Source organism: Aythya fuligula, chromosome 20 (genome assembly GCF_009819795.1).
Source record: "Aythya fuligula isolate bAytFul2 chromosome 20, bAytFul2.pri, whole genome shotgun sequence".
In the NCBI taxonomy this organism is placed as follows: domain Eukaryota; kingdom Metazoa; phylum Chordata; class Aves; order Anseriformes; family Anatidae; genus Aythya; species Aythya fuligula.
Window position 1 is genome coordinate 10480493 of NC_045578.1, and position 20929 is coordinate 10501421.

At 51.5% G+C, this 20929-nt stretch overlaps 1 protein-coding gene across 6 annotated transcripts in view; it reads right to left on the bottom strand.

Moving 5' to 3' along the window:
* MSI2 (musashi RNA binding protein 2) overlaps positions 1-20929 on the bottom strand; it is a 228420-nt gene that overhangs the window by 84907 nt on the left and 122584 nt on the right. For all 6 annotated transcript variants that reach the window (XM_032200677.1, XM_032200676.1, XM_032200675.1 and 3 more), the window contains exon 7: positions 3516-3564. In XM_032200677.1, the coding sequence (XP_032056568.1) occupies positions 3516-3564 (49 nt within the window). The remainder of the gene's footprint in view (positions 1-3515; positions 3565-20929) is intronic.

Here is a 20929-nt window from a genome sequence, read left to right on the forward strand (position 1 = left end):
CTTAAACACTCTCTGCTCAAAACTGCTTGGAGATGTATTTTTAAATGCAGATGACCTTGCTTTATTTGAGGGAGACAGCGATAAACAAATAACTGCAGTGACTCTTAATTATATTTATATCTCATCTATAAAAATGTCAATTATAACTTCAGAGGTCAACTACGAAACGGAGGTTTTGGCAGTCGGACAACACAAAAGGCTATTTTTCTCCTAAGAAAAGCATCATCCTTCGCTGTGGCACAGACAATATCTCACTAACAACATCACTCCTGTCTCTTCCCATAAATGCAGCGATTATGCCACCCGCTTCCACCTGGACAATTACTCCAATGCACTGCGATCCGCCAGATCCGCGCGGCACAAGCACTGGGCACAACGCTCACCTCTGCCTCGAGAGGAGAACGTGGCGAGGAAGCAGCGGAGCTGTGTGCGTGCCTGGAGGGGCACAGGCAGCCACACCACACTGGCGAGGCAGGCACGGATCTTTTGGTTTGAATTCTGCAGTTTTAGATCAATGCCCAGGGCCGAAGGCACCAGGAGCCCGGCGCGGCACCGCCAGCGGGTCTGCGGCAGGGCAAGTCCCTGGGAGGTCTGCCACGACAAGCGCCCGTCTTCTGGAGATGGGTTAAGCCCAGACACGTAGGATATTGTCTGCATCGCACAGACAGCCTGTCTTTCGCTAATTTTGTTTAGTTTTAAGATTAAAGAAGCCCAAATCACATGCTGTCACTTCTCTCCTCTCTCCCCTGCCATTCCTAGCCATGTGAGAGAGTTAATTGATATGAAAATAACTCTGGGGGCTGCATGGCTCGGAAAAACATATAGCATTACATTTAATACCAGCAATTACAACTTGGGGGATTCAATCAGTCACGATCTTTATTTTTCTTCCTGCACTCTCAAGACGCGGGTCTGGCGTGGCAGCCGCAGCCGATGGCTTCGGAGGCAGCAGATGGGCAAGGCAAGCACAGCCCAAAGCAGGCACATGCCCGTGGAGAGCATTTAAGGATCAAGAGCATCCCCTCACATTAACTAACCGATACATCACCTTCTCTTGACTCTCCTCTACCTACGTGCTCAACAGTCACAGAAAGAAAGGGGAGAAGGGGGAGTTGCCAAGCGAATTTATCAATCAGGAGCCACTGCACCCCGCTGCACTTCCCTTCCTGCTAAACTGGAACAGGCAGGGGAGGGCTGAGCCCGCTCCTGCACCCCTCGGTTCAGGCACCTTTCATCTGACACTTCCTCCCTCCCTCCTCCGAGCAGCCCCGCCGGCTGCAGCATTTCTGCTCAGCTTTGATGGGTACCACAAACCAGGCTCCTGCTGCCGGGAGCCGCGGGGTCACCCGGCGTGGGGAAAAGCACAAGGGCGAGGAGGCAGCGCTCCGATCCCTCCGATCCCTGCAGCCCCTCCAGCTCGCAGCAGATCGGTCTGCCTGCTAGAGCTCTGCTTCATAATGAAGTTAGAAGGACATCATCGTCTTGCAAGGCTCCCTCTAACCCCAAAGATCAATAACTAATGTTGAACTCCAGATTTTATCTGCACTTTGCAAGGGTAACAAAATAACACCACCCTCTTGTTTTTTTTTTTTCTCCTTTCCAATTACTAAATCCTTTCAAGATTGACCCAGTAATTTTCAGTTCTATGAAATTTTAGGCAGTGAAGAAAGTGATGAAAGTGATTTTCCAGGGTGTTTACGGAACTTTTGTGTGCTTTTTAATCCCTGCACAGAAATGCACAAGTACAGCACAAGGTGCAGAAATACAAAATTACCCTTTCTAAAAAGAAATGTCCCCTTAACAAAGCCAACTCAGAGCCACTAAGTGCTAGTTCTTTGCATCCCCACTATCAAAATTAAATGACCGAGCTAGGAAGAGAAGCCTTGCAAGATGACACTGTCTCCCAGTAAAGCCTGAGACTGTTTTACTCCAAGAGGTAACCACCGCTCCCATTAAATGTGCACAGAATTTGGAGCCTTCCATTAACGTGGCTAGACAGATGAGCACAAAATGCAGTAACGCTCTTATTTTCTTTAGAGAACTTCCAGGAACGGTTGGACATCGGAAAAGAAAAAGACATCAACAGAAGGAACAAAATGGTTACCTCGATGACATTTAAAATGTTCTCAGGGTTGTGTTCCGCTGGCAAGGCCAACGTTTTATTTGGGGTGAGGCTTTCAAGCCTTCCCAAGGCATTAATAAAAGCCTTCAGTGATGAGCAGTTCGGAAGAGGCTTCTTGCTCTGTCTGGTTAAATCTGCACATTAAATCCAGCGAGTCCTGACGTGGATCCCGTGCCACACTCACAGACAGGTTACCCGCTCTCAGGGTACACACACGAGCAGCACACACGTGCCAGCAGTACGCCAACAAACACTCTCAATTTGCTTGCAAGGAAATTTATCTCCCTCCTAGCAGTAGGGAGCGAATTTTAATACTTTTCCTTTCCCTTGCCTACGTTGATTATTCTAGGCATACACTAACTACAGTAAACCACAGCGGATATTTTATCTGCCATTTCTCCTTCCCCTGGCTAATTTGAAGATACAGATTGCAACCCGCAAGTGGTTTTAAGAATTGCCATTAACACCGCTGCTTGCATGCTACTGCATTTTAAACATGTTTTCAACACAATCAGAATGTCACAATTTGTAAAATCTGGGGTGATTTCATAAACGATCGATGCAGCAGAACTCGCTTCATGATGACAGCCTACTAGCCAGTTCATTAGCCTGATTAGTGGCAGCTACCTGCACGGAGAAGGAAAAAACATCTGAGAAGACTGGCGAAATTCAAACATGAGCATAAAGACAGCTCCCTGGCTTTTGCTTTGTTACCCTTGCTTCTTCCTTCCACTGCTCACTGGCAGAGCTGAAGACCCAGAGCTCGGTCTCTGGTGCCTGTGGGGCAGCTGCTCCAGCACCAGCAGTGCCACTCAGCACCACGCCGGGCTTGGTGCTGCCTGGGTCTCCTGATGCTGCTGATGAGATGAAGATGAGGCACGAGGGCAGCACCTGAGAGCTCTGGGCTACTCCCCCCTCTGCTCCCCAGGCTCTCGGCACTGCCTGACCTTTTAGCAGGCTCCAGACCCAGTGCGTCCCATTTGGATGCATGTCCCGTCCCACAGGACCAACAGCAGACACATAGAGAGAGTTTTTCCCCTGTTCTAACTCAGGCCCCTTCCCTGCAGCCTCACCACGGAGCTCCCTGAGCTTTACCATCACCAGAGAGAGGCACTGCAGAGCCTGATGATCCTCCCGAACGGAATTCATTAGACTGACCAGAAAGGTCACCTCCAAAAAGAAAACCCACACGAGATTTGGCTTTACGCGCCGAGCAACCCTTCCTCTGTACACCTGCAGGACAGAGGGAGCCACCTCGAACACAAAGAGCTCTGCTGATTTAGCACGGCTGAATTTAGCCGCATGGGTCATCGTGCTGACGCTGATTTTTGGCTGTGCTCACCGTGCAGAAGCTGCCACGAAATGGGACGTCTGAGCTCCCGTTCCCTCTTACCTCTATGCCTGTTGGTCGTCTTGTCAAACATAAGCATGGCGTCCTCTACCTGCAAGACACAAGAGGGGAGAGGCGTGCTTTAACACCCCGGCTGCACAGTTCACAAAGCACAAACACGCTGGGAAGGGGGGGCACGGGCAGGAGCAGCCTCAGTTCAGGTAGATATAAGCAATGCATCAGATCTCCTTCCTTGGCTCAGGGTCAGCACTGCCTTTTGGAAATTTGCTGCTTTAAACACGTGCTAGCTGACATTTGATCCTAACGCAGAAAAGTGAACATTAAAAGTTCTGTTGCCCTGGAAAGCCAAACATCTAAGCAGCTCCTCCATCCCACGTCGGTCCCTAGCCATGCCTCTTCTCAGCCTTTTTCCCTTTTGTAGAGATAAAGAAGGACCAAGAGTGGAATTGAGGATGCAAATCACACCCACGACTTCTCCAAATTAGAGTCACTGTCTTGGCTGAGAATTAGGAGGTTTCAAGGAGCATGAGCAGGGTAAAATCTGGTCAGCCAAAAAAGGTATTCAGAGGTTTTCAAAAGGCCTTTTGAAAAGCTAGAGGAAAGAGGGGAGAGGGAGGAGGGACAAAGTTTAATTCGCATCAGGCTTGGCATTTCCACTTCAGAAGAGAGATGACTGATGAAACGTACTGAAGTGCAACCAAATTGCTTTCAACTTTCATTACTATTTGCATGATTTATTCCACCTCCATTTAATCCGTGCAGCCACACCTAAAATTTTACACTTATTTTAGCAGACTGTTGTGCTGGGATTTATTTTCCAGCACCATCACATTTTAAACTGTTGCTCTGAGTCTCCAGGGGCTGGTGCAGGCCAGTCCTGCACACCACAGGAAAGGTCCTGTGCAGCCTTCCTGAAAAAACTTCTGAAAAAACGTACACCCTTCCTATTCCTCCTATTCCTTGTTTTAAACCAGGGGTTGACAAGAACCTGCATCACTGCTTAATTGAAGATAACATTGGGGGAAGGTCATCTTTTTAAGCTTTTTTTTTTTTTTCTTTCCCCCTCAGTAACTTCGATGAGATTTTCACGCTTTTATATTCTGGATTTCTATAAATCATTTATCTCAGGAAAAGCGACTGACGATGTAGTGACACCCTCTCTTCACCTAGCGCAGTGCCACCAAAGGGTCTCCTTTTCACCCCAGCAGCTTGTGCGCATTCGGTGCTGACCTCTTCCTTCCTGCCAACGTGTTCATGCAGCAAATCAGGCCGGGGAGCAGCCCCAGCTACGCGGAGCCGCAGCTTCTCCTCCAGCATAGCTCAAGTCCCATCGGTGTCCCTGCACTGACGGGCTGCTGCGGAGGGCAGAGGAGCAGCACCTCGTGCCAAGCTGGGATCGCTTTGGGTGCCTGTGCCAGATTTTGCTGCCCTAACACAGTCTTGGAATTAGAGCAGGATTTGAAGGCTCCCACCTGGTTAAAATTCCCGGCTCGGGGAGTCCGGTTTGCCTGGAGGGTTCCTATGCAGGGGAGCAGGCACTCAGCCTGCTGCTGGGCTAAATTACGGTATCAGCCTTGGCTGAGCAGAGACTGATTTGGAGAAGGTGGTAAAAACACAGCTTGAGCCTCTCTTAACTACTGTACGAAAACACATTCCACGATATAATAAAAAAGCAGTGCCGCAAAACCTCACGGTATACCTGGAGGTTATTAAAACCTGTCTCTGGTTAACTCGTCCTTAACTTTTCCAGAGCAGTTTGCAGAATGTGATAGCAACACCCTGAGACGGAGAATGGCACGCCTCCTGAACACCCATCGTGAACAAGACCCAGAGATGCTGAGGCACTGAAAACTCCAAACCACATCAGGCACAAAGCCATTTGTCCTGCCGTCTTTCTTCGCTTTGAAGAAGAAAACTCACAAGTCTGAGTGCTGTCGGAAGGCAGATAAGGACAGGGCTCCCCTTCACCCTTCCAAAACCACTTATCTCTGCTCTGAGGTTCCGCTGCTGCAGCAATCTTTATCTTTCATTCCCGCAGGTCCTGGCCTTGCTGGGAACCAGCATTACGCCCTGCACCTCGTGCTGCTCCCTACGGCTCTGTGGCTGCCTCGGGCCAGGCAGGCTGCTGACCACCCTTTACCCAAATGCTCTGTTCCAGGAGCTTTACCAGGCGGCTCTCCCCCACCAAGTCCTTGCTTCGAGTCCCACCCCAGAGCCCTGAGAAACCTCCGAGGTCTTTGGAGGTCCCACTGGCATCTCCCCCCCAGCAAACAGGGTTTTGTGCCATGCGTACCCATGCCCCGCTCCGCCAGCATGATGATCTTGGCAGGGATCTTTTTTACGCAAATAAACCCTTATTAGCAGTAACAAGCCAAGGCTGCGGGGGCTAAGCCAGGAGATTTCCGTGGGGCTGGCCGGGACCCCGAGGAGCGCGGCTCCCCCTGCACCCACTGCTGGGGCCAGAGCCGGGCACACAGCTCCGTGGGGAAGGCTCAGACCCAGGGTTCAACCCCAAAACCTGGCAGGGGGGAGCTGGCTCCCCGCAGCTGAGCTTCAGCTCCGGCCCGAGCACGCCCTTAAGAAAAACTAATCAGGGGGGTGTTCGTCAGGCCAGCTGGTGCCCTTTCAACAATGTCTAATTGGTTATCTTTTCTGTCTCCTAAGGTCAGAACATTTTATCTCCGTCTCTGCCCTTTTTGAGTTTACCCCACCCTGCGTTATTTTTTAGGGCAGCCATTGTACCAGAAGAATAGCCTCTTTCCTCTATAGTCCAATGACACAATGAGACTTCTTGAAACCTCCTGAATAGATAGAGTGCAACGGCAAAAGAAAAATTCTATTAACGCTTTGCAAAATAAAACATCTAAGAGCCGGTTAGACAAGCAGGAGAAGAAAATCAATATGGAGAGGGCAGCGCGCTTAGAAAAAACTTTTCACCAGTTGCAAAAAGGTGGTGAGGGTATGGGAGGGAGGGGGAGAAAGAAACTTATTAATGCAGAAAGCCCATCAATGGTATGGAAATCTGGCAGAACAGCAAGAACTGAAACTAGAAGAATTTGAATATACAAAGGGCTGAATAGAATGAGAAAACCACACTGCCTCACACACGCAGCCCGTTTCTCACGGTTCTCCGTGAACCAAACACAAGCGGCTTGTTCAAGTTTTCATCAAGGAGAAATAAGGGACACAGTCAAGGTAACCGGCAGTAAACCCTGTAGTAAGCAAATTGATCCCTATTTCAAGGGAAGAAAAACAACGTAGATGCAACTCGATGAAACTTGAGCAGGCTCGGGAGCTGCGGCTGCCCAGCAGTTAACCCCCTCCTCCATGAGCAGGTTCCTTTGCTTGCCCGGTGTTTTAAAGATGCTCGAACAGCGAGTTTTCCAGATCTCACCTCAAAACATGCAGCTCACGCCTTGCTGAAAAGAAGGAAGTTTTCTGCAGGGCCCGAAACAGGACTGGAGACAATCCCAGCTCCGAGGCTTGGCAGGGATGCGCCCAGGACCATTTGCCTACCGCAGACCCCAAGGGCCAGAGAGGACACAGCCTCCGTACCTCAGGCAGGGGAGTCAGAGCAGAGAGCTTCACCCCAAAGCAAGATCAGCCACCTGCAGCTACTTGCAGGGGTTTTACAGGGCCTGGGCAGCGTTTCAGGCCACCTCTGCAGCACCCAGTGCTCCTGGAAGCCGGGGTAATTTCAGCCCCGTGTGCTTCAGCAGCAGCCCCGGTTCCCACCAGAAGCAGAGGACTGCTGGTGGCAGAGCTGCCCTCCCCATCCCCATCCCCATCTTCAGCCCCGTGGTCTCAGCCCCCAGCCAGCAGCCGGAGCCCCTGAGGGGCTGCCTGTGACCATGAGGATGCCCTGTGGCATGGAGCCAGTGGTCAGGAGCACCGGGCAACCCCGAAACGGGTGCCCATCCTCCAACGCACTCTGACTCAACGTGGAGGCTGAAAGGAGCTGATGAATCCTAAGTAATAATGAGCATCAAATGGGAGAGTGTTATAAAAGAAACACAAAGTCTTCGCACTTAGGGCAAAGACAAGACAGACGGACCTGCCAGATAATGCCAGGAGCACACGGACGCTTCCTAAGTCTGGAATCCTTCTCCCCTGTCCCTGCATGCCCCACACACATCCAATTTAGACCCAGTTTCTTACATAAAGCCTAAGTAATGGGTTTTAGTTTATTTAACCTTTTTTTTCCGATCCACTTGGGGCTCTAAGAGGAGGAAGGGCCATACCTACTTCTTTAATCACTGCCTGGAAGGAGGAATAGGGAATAAGAGGAGGAAAGAAAAAAAAATTGGAGGAGCCAAAGGCTTTAATAATCCTAACAGTTCCCTGGGTTATTTAAAATATGCCCAACCAGTTCACAAAAGGCTTCACAGAGATAAATGTATTTGATTTTCCTCCACCTTAATGGCGACATGTATTTCAAGCGACAAAACCAGGATGACCTAAATAAAATGACTATTAATTGTACTCAGAAAGGCTCTGAATTTAATGCAACTGACCCAGCCAGAACTCGAATGCACAATATTCTCCTTTCATTCCTCCCACTTTCCTCTGAGGGATTTTCAACTCCTCTCGTTTTCTGCAGGGCAGTCCTGAGCGGTCAGAGATGATCAAACCTGGTGGCAGCCCATCAGCGCTCACACCTTAATGAACAGCCTGAATCTTCTACAGAGCTCGGAAGCAATTCGGTGCCTCTCCGGAGGACAGCAATTTGAATCAGCCACCACAGCTGCTGCCACCGAAATCAGCGAAAACCTCGCTGGAAAGCTGGAATGACTGAAACTGGACATTTTCTGGGAAACTTCACTTCTGGTCTTGTTCTACAACCCAGATTTGTACGCTGAGCCAAGGCATTTGAAATCAGACCAAAAATTGTAGCTGGTTCCCCTGGAGCCAGCGAAGACCCCACAGTGCCTCTTCACTGCGGGACCACCACACAGGGCCACTGGGGAAGCTCTGGGATCAGGAATGGGACCCAGGACCCAGGAAAACCCCCCATAAAAGGGAGCAGTTTGGGGGGGAGAGGAGGCACCACCAGTGTGCGCCCCTGCAGAGCCACCCGCACGGCCGGGCAGGGCACAGCTCCGGGTGCTGCCGCTGCTCCATCTGCCCAGGGGCAGCTCCTGTGAATGCACCTGGTAAAGCTGGTGGTTATTTACAGGGTGTCTGCATGCTGCAGGGGAGGAGGAGCAGCCCCTATTTCATGTTCCAAGTTCTTTTTTTTTCCCTTTGAACCAAGTTTGCTCATTCAGTAAAACCTCCATGGGGAAACCACCGACTTTCATAGTTGTAACTCATGACCACGCAGCAGCCTCTAGTCGTCGTCCAGCCCAGCAAAGCCTGTCCTGACCCAAAACCCGAGTTCCCGACACATCCAGAGCAGGTGGGGGCCCTCCTGCCTGCCCCCAGGACCCCACGGCAGAGCTGTGAGGGATCTGGCAGGGGCTGCTCACCTCCAGCACTCTCCAGCCACCTTTTCCATCCCTTCAAGGTAAAGCAGAATGAGGCCAGGGAAATGAAATGACACACCGCAACCGAACGCTGTGGCAACTGAGATGAGGTCCTCGGAGAAAAGAAATTACAAAGGGCTGACATTCAGCTCCGTGTCTGGGCTGCGTTCCTACCCCTCTGCCCCAGGTCTGTAAACATTACAGGTCTATCACATCTTCTGCTCTTCCAGAGAGGTGTGCTGGATATTCTGGCCTAATTCCTCAAATTATTTATACAAACTGCACAACTCTTACAATATTTTGCTTTCTGAAGCAGAAAAACCTCTTAGCTCCTAGTAAACTGTCAGGTGCTATTATTTTAAATACGCATGTGAAATCTAAGCGCCAGCACTGCGCTTCTGCAGATTTACAACCTCCCCCCACATAAATTAAGACAAATGCATATCGCATGCCAGACAGTTAGAAAAAATTGTTCCTCCACACCAGGCCCCTGGGTTTGATTACAATGGAATTAAACAAAGAAACAAATACTTTAACCTTTTCCTCTCTCTCCATCACGAGCACCCCCTCCTCCTCCCAGTGCAGCCCCTGCTCAGGAGCTGCAGCCCAGCAGAGAGGAGGTGACCACCAAGAGGTGGCAGGTCCCCATCCCACTGCACCCGATGGCCACCACCTCCTCGGCTGGGGACTGACAGGGCCAAAAGCACCAACTGTGACTGCTCTGTGGCCACGGGTGCATGGCACCAGGCTGGCAACCTCTGCGGATCGGTCACGAGTCGTGCAGGGCTCCCCAGGGGCTGGGGACACACGGTGGGGTCCCTCGCTGGGTGCATCCCAGCATTGCACAGTGACAACTTACCAACCAGGGGCCAGCCCATTATGCGCCGCGATAATAATCAATGCCATACCGTGCAAGAACAAATTCCAGTGCTAGCAATCTTTCCCCCCAGCAGTCAAGTCTTTAAAAAGTCTTCTTCAGCAATTATAGCTAATAAAACTACAATTTTATTCAACACACACATATCATTGTAACTAATTTTGCTCCATCGGGGCTGAAATTAAAACAGTCATTCAATCACGTTAATCTCGGGGCTTGCTCACCAGCCGTGACATGGCAAAGAGCATCCCAATTGCTTGCCAAAAATCACAGTGGCTACTCCTGGACTTCAAAACGCTCCCGCGAAAAGCCAAGACGTTGTCCTCGCGAGGGAGGCTGACGAGGCGAGGGCGGAGCCAGCAGCGCCCCCTCCCAGGCTGCTAAAAGCTGCCCCTAGGGAGCGCGAGCGACCAGGAGCGCGGCGAACAGGACGGGCAAACAGGGCGTGGCACGTCGAAGGGCGTGGCAGTTTGCGCGGCAGTTCGCGCGGGCAGGGCGAGCGGGGGGCTCATCGTCGCTCTGTTGCAGCTGCCTCTCCCTTCGGTGCTTGTAACCTGCTGGCGTAGAACCTGACCATGGTATCGACCAGGCAGAAAACCGTGGCCTCCGCATCTCGTGAGGCATCTCCAGCCACGGTCACCAGTGTGGCTACTCAGACGGAGGGCTCGGGGAAACACGCAGCCGTCCAGGTCCTGGGCTGCAGAGTGTGCCCCAGCCTTCTGTCGGTCTCCGACAGCAGTGGTGGGTATGCCTGTGGGAGGTGTGCCCAGGTTGAAGAACTGCTCAGCCAGGTAGCGGAGCTCCGGGAGGAGGTGAACAGGCTCAGGAGCATCAGGGAATCAGAGAGGGAAATTGACTGGTGGAGGTGCGCTCTACCCTCTCTAAGGCAGGTTCACGAGACTACCACGGCACAGGCGTCTCCTGTTACGCAGAAGACGGAGGTTCACTCCTCCAGCCAGGCAGCGGGAGGAGACCTAGATCAAGGGGGGGAATGGAGGCAGGTGCCTATTCGGGGTGGTAGGCGAGCCCTCTCTCTGCCCACCTCACCTTCTCATCTACCCTTAAATAATCGATATGAAGGACTAGAGCAAGACAATCTAAATGACAAAGTAGACAAACACCCGTCCCAGTTGGAGGGGGCGCCTAAGACAATGCGACCTACACGTCGCATTGCCACATCATCCTTCAAAAAAGAAAGAAGGGCTATTGTTATGGGGGGCTCCCTCCTGAAAGGGACAGAGGGACCGATATGCCGACCGGACCCAACCCGCAGAGAAGTCTGTTGCCTCCCTGGGGCTCGGGTGAGAGACTTTGCCAAGAAAGTCAAGCGCCTGGTACGGCCCACTGACTACTACCCGCTACTGGTCTTTCAGGCTGGTAGCGATGAAGTAGCAACGAGAAGTCCGAAGGCGATCAAAAGAGACTTTAGGGATTTGGGGCGACTACTTAGAGGATCAGGGGCGCAGGTGGTGTTTGCCTCTGTCCTTCCGATAGGGGGGATCGAAGCTGAAAGACGTACTGTTCGCATAAACTCGTGGCTTCGAGACTGGTGTGACCGGCAGAATTTCGGTTTCTTTGATCATGGGAAGGTCTATGCTACACCGGGCCTGATGGCACCGGATGGGATGCGCCTCTCTCGGAGAGGGGTAAGGATCTTAGGTCAGGAGTTGGCAGGGCTGATAGATAGGGCTTTAAACTAGAGTCGAAGGGGGAAGGGGCTAAAACCAGGCAAGCCGGTGAAGACCTGAGGGATGGTATGCTAGAATCAGAGGGGCTGTGTGCCAGTGGGGTCCTTTGGTCAGATCCACAAGGTGCTGAGTGTAAGGAGACGCACCTGAAGTGCTTTTACACAAACGCACGCAGTATGAGGAATAAAATAGATGAGCTAGAAGTCCTGGCCCAGTCCCGCAACTATGACATCATCGGCATAAGCGAAACCTGGTGGGATGAGTCCTGTGACTGGGGTGTTGCGATAGATGGTTACAGGCTCTTCAGGAGGGACAGGCAGGGTAGGCGAGGTGGTGGGGTGGCGATGTATGTGAAGCAGGGGCTGGACTGTGTGGAACTTCAGGTCGGCGATGGCAAAGTTGAGAGCCTCTGGGTAAGGATCAAGGGACGAACGAATAAAGGGGATGTCGTTGTGGGAGTCTATTACAGACCACCCAGCCAGGACGATAGCGCCGATAAATTATTCTTTACAGAACTAAGAGAGGCCTCGAGATTAACTCCCCTTGTCCTTATGGGGGACTTCAACTTGCCGGACGTTAACTGGGAGTGCCACACGGCTGACACGAGCAAGTCCAGGAGGTTCATGAAGCACCTAGATGATAACTTCTTGGTACAGGTGCTAACGGAGCCAACTAGGAAAGGTGCCCTCCTAGACCTGTTGCTAGAAAACAGAGAGGGTCTGGTGGGAGATGTGGTGATTGGTGGCCGCCTCGGTCATAGCGACCATGAAGTGGTTGAGTTCAAAATTTATGGTGACAGAAGGAAAAGTGCCACCAAAACCTCATCCCTAGATATGGGGAAAGCGGACTTCAGGCTGCTCAGGGAACTAGTCAGTAAGGTCCCCTGGGAAACTGCTCTTGAAGGCCTCGATGTCCACCAGTGCTGGTCACTCTTTAAGCGATGCCTCCTAGAAGCACAAGATAAGGCAATTCCAAAATATCGCAAGTCAGGCAGGCGGGGCAGGGGGCCGGCGTGGCTGACCAGGAATGTTCTAATGGAGATTAGGCGGAAACAGAGAGTGTTTCGCTACTGGAAGGAGGGCCAGGCGTCATGGAAAGAATACAGGGATGCTGTTCGTGTTTGTAGGGAGAAAGTTCGAGTGGCCAAAGCACAGCTAGAGTTGAAGCTGGCTGTGTCTGTGAGAGAAAATAAAAAGGGTTTTTTTAGATATGTAAATGGAAAAAGGAGAACTAAAGAAAACATAGGGCCGCTCCTTGATAGGGAAGGTCTCCTCACAGACGATGACGTAGGCAAAGCAGAGACGCTTAACGCCTTCTTTGCCTCTGTCTTCAATGCCGATGATGGGCTTCGGGACCCAGGGTGCCCTGAGCTGGAGGACCGGGACGGTGGGGATGACAAACTCCCAACTGACCCTGAACGTGTGCGGGATTTGCTACTCCACCTGGATCCCTACAAGTCCATGGGTCCGGATGGGATTCATCCCCGGGTGCTGAAAGAGCTGGCGGATGTCATTGCGGAACCTCTATCAATTATTTTTCAACGATCCTGGGAATTTGGAGAGGTCCCAGTAGACTGGAAGCTGGCAAATGTTGTGCCAATTTTCAAGAAGGGTCAGAAAGAAGACCCTAGCAATTACAGGCCTGTCAGTCTCACGTCAGTGCCTGGTAAAATCATGGAGAAGTTGGTTCTTGGACTCATTGAGGCGCACCTGGGGGACAAAGCAGTCATTGGTCCCAGCCAGCATGGGTTTGTGAAGGGTAGGTCCTGCCTAACTAACCTGATTTCCTTTTATGATAAGATCACCCGTATGGTGGACCAAGGGAAACCAGCTGATGTGATTTTTTTGGACTTCAGCAAGGCTTTTGACACGGTTTCCCATAGGATCCTACTGGACAAAATGTCCACCATAGAGCTAAATAAAAACATCATACGATGGGTGAGCAATTGGCTAACGGGCAGGGCCCAAAGGGTTATGGTAAATGGAGCTGCGTCAGGCTGGCGGGCGGTCACCAGTGGGGTCCCTCAAGGCTCCATTTTAGGGCCGGTACTTTTCAATATTTTTATAAATGATCTGGATGTAGGAATAGAGGGTATTTTGAGCAAGTTTGCTGATGACACCAAACTTGGAGGAGTTGTGGACTCAAGTGAGGGCGTAAAGGCCTTACAGAGGGATCTGGACAGGTTGGAGAGCTGGGCGATCACCAACCGCATGAAGTTCAATAAGAGCAAGTGCCGGGTCCTGCACCTGGGACGGGGAAACCCTGGCTGCACGTACAGACTGGGCGATGAGACGCTGGAGAGCAGCCTAGAAGAGAGGGATCTGGGGGTCGTGATAGACAGCAAGTTGAATATGAGCCAGCAGTGTGCCCTGGCAGCCAGGAGGGCCAATCGTATCCTGGGGTGCATCAAGCACGGCATCGCTAGTAGGTCAAGGGAGGTGATTGTCCCGCTCTACTCTGCGCTGGTGCGGCCTCACCTCGAGTACTGTGTGCAGTTCTGGGCACCACAGTATAAAAAGGACATGAAACTGTTGGAAAGTGTCCAGAGGAGGGCTACGAAGATGGTGAAAGGCCTTGAGGGGAAGACGTACGAGGAACGGCTGAGGTCACTGGGCCTGTTCAGCCTGGAGAAGAGGAGGCTGAGGGGAGACCTCATCGCAGTCTACAACTTCCTCGTAAGGGGTTGTCAAGAGGCAGGAGACCTTTTCTCCATTAACACTAGTGACAGGACCCGCGGGAACGGGGTTAAGCTGAGGCAGGGGAAATTTAGGCTGGACGTCAGGAGGGGGTTCTTCACAGAGAGGGTGGTTGCACACTGGAACAGGCTCCCCAGGGAAGTGGTCACTGCACCGAGCCTGTCTGAATTTAAGAAGAGATTGGACTGTGAACTTAGGCACATGGTCTGAACTTTTGGGTAGACCTGTGCGGTGTCGAGAGTTGGACTTGATGATCCTTAAGGGTCCCTTCCAACTCAGGATATTCTATGATTCTATGATTCTATGAACACTTACCCTACCAAGGGCGATGCTGGAGTGACTAATGCCCTCCAGAAGGAAAAAAAAAAAAAAGCTTTCCACAGTAGGACAAATTAAACATGACTCCATGCACAATTTCTCATGAATTCCTTGATGCTAATTCCTTAATAAAATGAAGTATTGATGAAAGCGAGGTAGTTTGTCACTCTCTGACCAGGTTATAAGCTCCGTGAGGACTCCTGGGAGTTTCCCTTTTGGCCTGCCACACATTACCTAACACCACCGAGTGGGAAGTCAAGGCTCTTGGAAAAAGCACTTGGAAACATCAGAGCAGTTCTCTGGCAACAGGGATTGCTGGGCACTACACGACCAGCTGTGGAGAAGGCAGGGAGAACAGGAAGGAAGAAAGCAAACAGGGCCAGTGCCAGTAGGACAGTGCAACGTCACCTTGAGTCGATGACCCCCTGCATCCAGCAGAACGGAAGGCACTGTGTAAGCTCCTGGGACATTTCTCCAAAGGTACAAAATACCCAGGCTGGGAAGCACCACCAGGGAGGTGCACAGGTCGCTGCAAGAAAGGGGGAGGCAGGACGAGCCTCTCTAGGAGAGGGCTTCACAACTCCTAACAGCATCCAGGCACCGGCAGTGCCCGAGGTGTCCCTGGTCTCCAGGTGCCTGTCACCCCCTGCTTCAGGGACGCCTTTCGTGATGGAAATCAAGCTGCAGACGAGAGCAGCACAGAACCATCACAGCATCGCTCCCTCCTTGGCTTCAGGGCACGAACGTATTTGTTGTGCTTTTACGGAGACAGAACAGCCTGCCTGGGCCGGAGCAAAGCCTTGGGCCTGCTCTGATCTCCTCTGCAATCAAGTCCCGCAGCCAGGTCTAATGACAGCCATCCCCTGGGTCTGCTTAGCTTGACGGGGAAATAGGTTCCAGTGCTGCCTTTCTGAAGCAAAGTAACAGAGGTGGCTGAGCCAGCATGGAGGCCGTGGCTCAGGAGGCCACAGGGCCCTGCTGCAAGACCCCCATGGAGAAGGGTGCTGAGGGTGCAGGCAGCCCCCACAGCAGGCACCGGGGGCTGGACGTGGTCAGTAGGAGCACAAACCCCCAGAGCTAGGGTAAACTAAACAATGAACTACAAATTTCACCACAAAGAGCGGCGTCTTGTCCTCAGAGTGGTGCCTGAAGGCCCGTGGCCTCCATCACCTCAGGGCCTGGAGCGGTGCCACTCAGGGACGATGCACTTGAAACATGTCTGGATGGCAACACAGATGACAAATGCCTTATAAATAAAGCAAAAGCTTCCAGGATGACCCCTTTTTTGTCCACCAGCATAACACAGGCACGGACCTGGCCACAGAAGGCAGCATCTGAGCACCACGGCATCTCTGTGTTAATTACCCTCAGGAGACACCATTACCTCTGCAGCTCGACAGGGAGACAAATACACCGCTGCTGCAGCAGTAAATCACCCACAGCTGGCAGGTCCCGAGGTGGCCAGCACCAGTATGGCCGTGGCTCAGCACTGGTACGGGTTGTCACCTGTGCCAGGCCAGGGGGAGCCATCGCCACGCAGTGGCTTCTGCCCACAAGCAGCATCCACAGCAGGGGCAGCCCAAGCAGCAGTCGGAGCCAGCCCCACAGCAAGGGTCAGCCCCACGAGCACTGCCGAGGGCAGACCCCACACCACAGTGGGGCACAGAGACGCTCACCTCCTCCCTCTCCAGCATTTTGGGCGTCCCCATCACACACAGGGACAAGCGCAGCAGCAGGCCTCACCCCCCTTTCTGAAGCTGCTTGCTTTAAAACAGCACGAGCTAATGCAACAGAGGACACAAAGCAGACGTCCGTACCCGTTTCTTGAGGCAGACTGATCCGATGCCACACGATACACGTGTTTACATGAAGCTGTAACACTTGGTTAACAAAATGTACTTGTGAATTAGAGCAGCGACTCCAATCCATATTTCTGTCAGAAATCAGTGCCACAGGAATTTCTTCTGTGATCAAACTTGGTCCATGCTACAGGACGAGACAGGGAGCAACTGATAACTTTAAAACACACGTCAACAACTAGAAACACTGCTATACGCGTTACAGCGTAGGACAAGGAGTATATCCTGACCCCACTCCCTCCCAGGCCTCCCACTGCTGCCCTGCACAGAGAGGCAGGGACACATCTCGTTCAAAACGTCTGCTGGAGAGCCTCCAAACTGGCTTACAAGCATCCAGCTCACCCTGCCTCAAAACACCCTTGTGTTTTACCCACCTCATAGACAAGGAAGAGGGTGGGACTCAAAGGGAACTCAGGCTACAGCCACTTGAAGTGACCCATGTGTGGTCCCAGGGCCAACACAATCCTTGAAATCTCGACCTCTATTTCCCTGCCAGAATCAGGAGACCGACTTCTCACATGCATCTTCTTCTATCTATACAAGGCATCCTGCCTCCCCATATGCATACACATGCATACATGTGCATTATGCATTAATTTTCTACAGAGTAACTTCTCTCAAGTGCTTTCCCCATTTTCTTGTGAGTTCTGCTCTGCTCCCAGCCCTCTGCCCTCTCCCCCTGCCTACAGGAGTTATCACCAGACAAAAACATACGACAAACGCACGCAATACTTTTCAATGTGCACAATAATTTTTAAATATTCTTTCTGTTTCTGGCACTCACACATGAGGGTTTACATTTTTAAGCTTCTCCAGGTGAAACGAAGGAGCACTTTTGATCTTTAGAAAGTGAATGCGGAGATCTCTGTACCACCACATCACCCCGAACTGAAGCTTAAATCTATCAAGCAGCACAAGAGCAAAGGCACAGCCACAAGAGCTGACAACACTGAAGTTCATCCCAGCTCCTTTACTCAGGCAGGGGCTCTCAGACGGAGTCTCAGCAGCCCCACCAGCGTTCAGGAGTCTCCCCATCCACCCAAACGCCCTGGCAGGAGCCAGGGGCAGGCACGGGCCGACCTCTCCTGCTCACACGGCTCTGCAGCGCTGCGGCCGCGGAGCACCGGGTGGAACATTGCTCCTTCAGCATTTCAGCAAGCCAGGTGCGAGGCAGTTTGTGATTTTACTTTCACGGCACATTAGCTGCCGTCAGCAGAAATAATTCTTCCTCCCTTCACAGTGCTCGTTTGCATATTAGCACTGCAAAGTTGCAATCTGTTTTCTTTTCCAAACAATACTTGAGCCGTGCTGCCTGCCCTGCACATATCTGGGAAGCTCCAAAGATCCAAATCTGGGAAGATCCAAATCTCCAGGCCTTGGCTGTTCCTCCAGCCCTGCCACCGGCCTCCCCGGGCTCCAGGCGGGCAGCACAATGCCCAGAACAAGCAAGGCACCAGCCTCCCTTGGTGGCGAGGGGAGCTTCAAATATTTGCGGAGCACTTGCAGGTCCTCGGATGAAGTGCGCTGCGTACAGCGTGCAGCCTTTTCTTTCCAAACCCAGCATTTTCCCTACTGATGCAACGCTAAAAAGCGAGCAGCTGTTTTGTTTACTACAAACAAACATGCCAAATAACTAGATGCAGAGAGACCATTAAAAGCCACATGCCAGAAAGAGCATCAGAACTCATCTCTCCGAGCACCAGCTGAAGTGGAATACATTGGACCCCGAATCAGGCACTGACTGTTTCGGGAGCAATCCCTAATACGTGAGAACTCCTGTTAAGTGTGGCTCAATTTTAAGTCCAATTAAGCGCAAGATGTGTTATTTGAACAGAACAATTTTATTTTAACATTTTCCTTCTAAGCACTGTCTGGAATCGAGGCACCAGCACCCCACAACTCTCATGGCAGTAACAGGGCCGCGTCCTGCATCGTTGCGTTACCCTGAGCTCCTCCTCACCTGGCCACAAAACCTGCAGAAGAAATAAAGCAACCACGTGCCCCTCCGCCACATTCGAGAGTATAAACAAAAACCATTAAAGTGCAGGTTTCCTTACCCACTAAATGAGCAGCAATAAGCTACAGCTTTCGTTCAGTGCCCCCAAGCCACGCAGTAAAGCCTTGCTCAGAGCTTTGCCTGTTACAGAGCACAGAGAGAAAAACCCTGCTCACGGGAAACCAAGGTGTGGGTCTTCAAAGATGCCTTTGGAGCACAGCCCCAGTGTTGGACAGCCCCAGCTAAACAGATCTGATGAAGCAACATCCTGAGCAAAGTAACAGGATAGAGTTTAAAGAGCTTCCTACTGCCCTTCTGTAAATACCTGCTGAATAAGTGTGCAGATAAGACAAGTATTGCGTTACTATGCTTCCTGATGCATGAAGGGCTTTTTTTATTGCCCGGAGTTTAAAAAAAAACCCACAAGTATGAACAATTGCCACAGTCAGCTTCAGAAAAAGGCTCAGCTGCAAAATGAAACAGCGTAGTTTATTAGCAAAGAAAAACTCATCTAAGTTTTCTTTCACTGTAATGAAAAAAAGTTTCATTTTATTTCCTGCTAGATCCTTTTTCCTTTTATTGTTCTTTTCATTTACTGACTTGCATATTAAAGAATACTTTTCCCAGGCTATTTCTTCTAAACGGAGCTCTCTCCTCGCTTGTCTCTCAACCCCATATCAAACAGGGCTTTCGTTTAGTGTTGTTTTTTTTTTTTTTTTTTTAATTCCTGGAAACCCAGCCCGGAGCCAGGCCCCTGCAGCAGGTGCTGCAGGCTGCGGCACAGGGCCACGTCCTCAACTCCTGCCCTGGCTGCTAACAAGGTGGGAATTCGGAGAACTGTGCTCACACCAAACTCATCTCACTTCTGATTTATGGCTCTTTTTTAGGCTGCTCCTTGGACCAGAGCCCTGCCATCCCCAGTGCACGCAGTGAGACGCGCTGCCTGCTCCAGCAGCTCACGGCACTGACGCACAGGCAGCAGAAGTGATCGTCCTGTTGTCACCAATCAGCAACAAAAACGGGGCAGCCGAAGTTCCTGGATGTGCTTTCACAAGCCTCTTGAAAAGACAAGAGCTCTGCCATGGCCTTTACACGGCGGAGCTGGGAGCAGGAGCTTCCCCGGAGCTGCAGCAGCGTTCCACCCTCAGCACAGGGAGAGGTGTTACCAGTGAAGCACTAGCCCAATTCCTGTTGTTTGGGGGCTCAGACTTGTCCTTTGGCTCTTTTAAAAATATGCCAGAAGTCTTGATTAGCAGACGGACGGTAAAGGTTTGTGGGAATGCATCTCTGAAATGTGTTCGCCACAGAAAACCATCACCACCAGCACCCATCGCCCATCAGTCCCGGCACTCCCCGCCTGCCTCCTGCCCACGGGTTTTATGGGACGAGGAGCACTGGGCTCAAAATGCCATTCTGATCACTCCAGCACTTGGGACTCTTGCTGCAGCCTGACCCCGCTTAATTTGAGCTCAATCACAGAGCTCAGCCTGGAACACCAGTTGGGGCTGCCGGGATGGATTTGTAAAGCACCACCTTGATTTCAGCCCCCCTGCTCCAGCCCTTCCCAATCTGGCCGGGCTCCTCGGTAATGGTAGTGCTGGGAAAGGCAATCTGCCGGGGAGCAGGCTGTTAAGGCTGAATACAATATTAAAAAGCAAGCAATTAGCAGCCCTGGCTGAGGCACGGCACGGATCCTCTCACACCTAAACCTAACTGCGTGCCCCTCAGAGCTCCTCTAATGCCATCGCATCCTGCTGTGCCTGAGTGTCACGTTGTTGGGAGAGATTTAATGCCCACGAACTACGGCTAGTGGTGGGTAAATTGAGTTTCACACGTGTCAGCACGGCAAGCGCTCATTGCTTTGACAGAGCCTTGCCCAGCCACCTGAAACCAAGGTCCAGCTGTATTTTTTAATTACCCCTGGACAGCACGGGAATTACAGGCATCGCCGTGATTCCTGGGTTTCTGAAACCGCGTTACTTCTCTTTCAGACCTTACTGCAAAAAATAAAAACCAAAAATTCTCTTGAGGGATTTTTTTTGTTTAAAGCCACGCTGAAGCCATTCAACCTCCTGCAGCTACTTAAATCATCAAAACAATGTGTGTGAAAAAAGAAATCATTTTCTTCAGATTACAAATGAAAATTAAAGGAAAGGATGCTCCTCCTCCACCCTCGTCACCCACATAACGGGGATTTGAGGCACGGGCAGGGGGCTCGCTCGCAGCACCGACGTGGCTGAGCAGCCAGTGGGGCAGCCAACGGGGCAGGGGAGCCCACTTGTCTGGGAAAGAACATTGCAGCCTTTAAAACACAAAACAGCATCTGGCTACGGATGCCGTCCTCTCTGGTCAAAAGCTGATGTAATTGTTGTAATAAGGTGCGCTTTCTGGGCGTGTTTTCCCAGGGGACGCCGAGGTGCTCTGCAGGGGACCGATCCCATCAGCCCAGCACACCGACCCTAAATGCAGCAAAACAACCCAGCCCCCTGCCAAACCCCCCTTATTCTACCCGCAATTCAGGGCATCCTGCTCCCTGAGACAGTATTACACATGGACT